We start from the raw sequence: 5,033 nt of genomic DNA, 5'->3' as shown, positions 1-5,033 counted from the left end.
TAACTTGTGAGCTGGAGTGTTCTGAGATGTTATATTTGGTATATCCAGACCATCCGTCGGCTCTTACTTCAGAAACATGGCTTAAAAAAAATTTCTCTTCAACGATGTAATCCGATTAAAAAAAACGATCTCTCTACCCGTCGGCTTCCTGTGGCTGTCATGCGACCAGCTATTGCAGTTAATAATACAACAGCTTCTTGCCATTTTTTGGGTTTCTTTTTATCGCTGTGTAACTGAGTTCAATTGAACGCCTGCGTGCGCTAGTACCTCTTGCCACAAGTTCCCAGAATCCTTTGCGTTTTTACCCCTGAATGACGTCACATTTTCAATCTTTATCCTGGTGGGCCGGTCTCTAGTCAAAATGCCCGGGCCGATTTTTTGTCCCAGTCCAGCCCTGGCAGCACATCCTGCGTCCGATGTGAAAGGACCTTTATGCTGCGCACTGTGACTCACAGCAGTTGTCCCAGGTCAGCCCTGACTGTGTATTAAACTAATCCTAAAGTAATAATGGTATTTCTAACCACTGACATACCACAACTTTATCCTTTCAGCTGCTGAAAGTTAGGGGACCTAGCTACTATCGGATATTTATATAGAGATCATCCAGCTTCAAACTGTATGACCCTTCAAGGACCTGCAGTTCAAAGAAAGTGCCCCTCCGACAGCCAAACCCATCTGCTCTCTGATTGGATTGTTACATTTGTGATTGACATGACATTAACCAATCAGATGAAAGGAAGAAAAATGGGGTCAAAATTTATAGTTGTAACTTGAAACTTGAGGGCAGAGTTTCACACGTATTTTTTGGCTAAGTACACACAAATCTTTTTTTATGCACACACAAATTCGTTTAACACACACAAATCCTGATTTACTAGTACAAAATAATTATGACCACAATTTGAGCCCATATTAGCAGGTGTGAGTACAAGAAAATAATTATTAGAATGTAATGTGTTAAATTTGTTTAGATCACAGGAATAGGAAAGGATTTGTCTCTGTGTTTCAGTTTGGCTTAGCTGTAGCCTGAGAGCGTGTGTAATTGTGTAGAGAGAAAGGAATTTATGGTCTGGTGTCATAAAAAGAGTCAGGAAGCTACAGTTGGGGGGTTGCTGATGCTTGTACCTTTAATAAAAACTCATAATTGCCATAACTTAGAAGCAGGTTTGCAGGAGACTCTCCACCTGATCTGTAAATGTAAGACAACAAGAGGCCAATGGCCCAGTGGATGCAGAGTGGGAGTCTCAGTGTTTGCAGTTTGTTAACTCTGTTTTGTATGTTGTCTAAAAGAATTTGGTGTAGCTTGGGTGAGGAGATTACTTTTATGACCGGCAGGAAGTCACGTGCACAGAGACACACACACATAGTGCTTTGACTGTTATGATGCACCTACATGCACACTCACGTGCACACACATACGCACAGGTATGCGCATACACTCACTCATGTGCTTGTGCATACACATACAGACACAGAGTTTGCAGCACACCGTGGGGGTTTTATGATGGGGTCACTTCTATAAAGCTGTCTTTCACAGACAAAGCAGTGAAGATCTGCAGAGGGACACCGGCCTGGCACCTCTTCCCTTCTAGAAGAATGCAGGCCTAAATAAAGATGAATAAAGGTTTTGTGAAATAACTACTGAGTCCGGTGCCGTCTCTGGATGCCCGAGGAATAAAAAAAGAACCGGGGTAAAGCTCTTCACTCCTGTTTTCATTTAACTTGGACAAACAGCTGTTACACTCACCTCTCACACTGAGAGTCACTGATTTCTGTGTCAGCATGAGTCCATCCTTGTTGTAGATGGTGCAGGTGTAGACTCCACTGTCAGTGAGGCGGAGGTCTTTCAGGGTCAGACTGAGGTCTCCAGTTCTCAGTGGATCTTCATTCGTCTCTGTGCGACCTCTGTATTCCTCGTCCTGTTTGTCTGGCTGATTGCTTCCACTCTCATACGCATGGACCATCATGTGTTTGGGTTCAGTGAGTCTCCACTTCACGGTGATGTCCTGAGGAAGGTCAGCTGTAGCTTTAAAGGGCAGCAGGACAGACTCCTTCCCCTGTGTCACCTCCACCATCTCCACCTGGTACTCTGAAGAGAAAACAGAGAAGAACATAGATAGACAGACAATATCATTTACATCTAGAGGACTCGTTGTAGAGGATAAGGTCTGAACTTCCTGGAGCCAGGAGATTTTCTGACGGAGGGCCAGACATATAAAACTGTCAGTAAGGTGAAAGACTTTCTCTGTAATCCTGGTCTTGTTTGTCTGGCTGATATTTTCCACTCTTATACACATGGACCATCTTCCCTTCAGGTTCAGTGAGTCTCCACTCCACTGAGGAAGAGATCTTCACACAGTAGAAAAAAAGTTATTATTCATGTTTTTTAATAGAGTCTGAATTGCAAACCAAATACTGATTCTGTCTTTGATGTTGGTGTGCTGTATCATTCCAGACATTGTTTTACACACAAAGTTTGAGATGTTTTCAGAGATCATTCTACCAATGATGGAACAAACCAACTCTTTGTATTAAAACAGGGGTGGGCAACTCAAGGCCTGGATCAACACACCTCAATCGAATGATTAGTTCATTACCAGGCTTCTGGAGAACTTCAAGACATGTTGAGAAGGTAATTTATCCATTTAAATTAGCTGTTGAATCAAGGACACATCTAAGACCTGCAGCACACCGGCCCTTGAGGCCTGGAGTTGGACACCCCTGTATTAGAATATCTCGGAATTGCTCGAAATATTTTCTGTAATGGACTGTAGATTGTTCGTAGAGCACATCAGTGCACAGTGTGTGGAAGACTCACTGTGTTGTGTTATATATGATGTTGTGTGCTCTTTAACACTTGCTGTAAGAATGTGTGTTTGCAGTGAAAACTCCTCCCTGTGGTTATCCAGATAAAAGACATTGATCTTACCTCCATGAAGAGTTTGTGGTTTTTATTAGAGCAAAGACAGGCAGCAGGAGCCACCGTCTCTCTGCTGCACTACATGGATCAAACTCGTGAACACCAAACCTTTGTATGGACTCTGGAGTGCACTACGCAACATCTCCGTGATGCATCACAGGCTGTTTGATTGGATCTTATTCATGGACGATTTGTAATTGGACAAACAGCTGTTACACTCACCTCTGACTCTGAGAGTCACTGATTTCTGTAGCAGCATGAGTCCATCCTTGTTGTAGACGGTGCAGGTGTAGACTCCACTGTCAGTGAGTTGGAGGTCTTTCAGGGTCAGACTGAAGTCTCCAGTTCTCAATGAGTCTTCCTTCATCTCTGTGCGACCTCTGTAAACCTGGTCCTGGTCCAGATTGTCTGGTTGATCTCTTCCACTCTCATACGCGTGGACCTTCATGTGTTTGTATGCAGTGAGTCTCCATTCCACTGTGATGTACTCAGGAAGGTTGGGTGTGGTTTTAAAGGGCAGCAGGACAAACTTCATGCCCTGTGTCACGCCCACCACCTCTGGCTGGAGAGCTGAGAGCAGAACATGTACAGACAGACGTCAGTGAGTGAGTGTGAGCCCCCATCGTCTCCTCTGCTGTGTAACCAGCAGCTCTTCACTCCAGTTTTCATTTATTCTGAACAAACAGCTGTTACACTCACCTCTGACACTGAGAATTATTACTTTCTGTAGCAGGATGTCTCCATCCTTGTTGTAGACGGTGCAGGTGTAAACTCCACTGTTAGTGAGGTGGAGGTCTTTCAGGGTCAGACTGAAGTCTTTAGTTTTCAGCGGGTCATTGTTCATCTCTGTGCGACCTCTGTAAACCTGGTCCTGATTATCTGGCTGATTGTTTCCACTCTCATACACATGGACCTTCATGTAGTTGTGTGTCCACTCCACCCTCACCTCCTGAGGAAGGTCAGCTGTGATTTTAAAGGGCAGCAGGACAGACTCCTTCCCCTGTGACACCTCCACCACCCCTGGCTGGAGAACTGAGAGCAGAACATATACAGACAGACGTCAGTGAGTGTGAGCCTCCATCATCTCCTCTGCTGTGTAACCAGCACCTCTTCACTGTTTTGTTTTGGTGCCTGAGGTGCTCTGAATAGACTACATTTGAGTTGGTGAAATTTATTCAGCTCATCTGAGAGCTTTGCTGAAAAAGTGATGATGTCATCATCTGTTCAGGTAAAGTGTGTGGAACTGTTCTACAGTAATCTTCCAGCTCTTCAATCCGGTTGTTCAGTGATGACGTGACGAATCCTACTTCCGGGTCTAAAGTAGTCTGCGTTTAATATGGCTTTTGTGTTGTTAACATGTTTTATGTTTTGTATTTTCTGCTATTTAATCTCAAAAAGCTCCTAAAACAGTCAGTGATCACTGTTGACCTCCCTCGGCTTTTATTACCACTAATCATTTATTTAAGCTCAGTTTTTAAAACCTTAGGATGTAACTACAGCCCAGCCCATGCAGCAGTATATGAATGACTAACCTCGTATTGTGACCACATGGGTGTTACAGTGGGTGGTGCTTGTATTTACTGAATAAAAGGCTGCAGGGAAGGCTGTTCTTTGAAGTTGGCTGGGAAAAAGGTGAGGAGCATCTCCACCTGTTTCTCCATCTCCAAGAGCCTGGTTCCAACCAGGCTTCCCTTGCAAGTTAAAATGGATCGCTGTTTGTCTTGCTTTGTTCACTGGTGATAAGTCTTGTGTTACATGTTGGGCCTGCGAGCGCAGACCCAACATGTAACACTAGTCTCATGTATCTGTGAGCCGGCCTGGGTCTCTACACTGTAGCTTATTTTTGATATTCCCTTGTTGATGCTCATAATAAATATATTAATTGTATAATTAAACGTAAAGATGAGCATATCATTTGAAATGGTACAGTTTCGCTTTAGTTAGTGAAGTAAAATCACTTGCGTTTAGTGGTAAATTAATATGTAGCACTGATAAAGTGGTGTTCATTACTGTTCAATCACTAGGTTACTAATACTGAATGAAACAGGATAATTAAACACTCTGGTGAGTCCACACACACTCATTCCCAAACATTCTGAAAATACAACCCTTG

General features: G+C 43.5%; 1 protein-coding gene across 1 annotated transcript; it reads right to left on the bottom strand.

Moving 5' to 3' along the window:
- Positions 1 to 1,687: 1,687 nt before the first annotated feature.
- LOC102207307 (myosin light chain kinase, smooth muscle-like) lies at positions 1,688 to 3,952 on the bottom strand (the record flags this gene model as incomplete). The annotated part of the gene is made up of 3 exons (XM_005755610.2): positions 1,688 to 2,089; positions 3,143 to 3,490; positions 3,620 to 3,952. Coding segments are annotated over 3 exons (1,083 nt in total), but the record flags the coding sequence as incomplete, so codon positions are not given.
- Between the last annotated feature and the right edge of the window lie 1,081 nt (positions 3,953 to 5,033).

This window comes from Pundamilia nyererei, unplaced genomic scaffold (assembly GCF_000239375.1).
Source record: "Pundamilia nyererei isolate P.nyererei 1_Seehausen unplaced genomic scaffold, PunNye1.0 scaffold02120, whole genome shotgun sequence".
NCBI lineage: Eukaryota > Metazoa > Chordata > Actinopteri > Cichliformes > Cichlidae > Pundamilia > Pundamilia nyererei.
The sequence above is the reverse complement of the archived record's forward strand: the minus strand, read 5'-3'. Positions and strand labels throughout refer to the sequence as shown.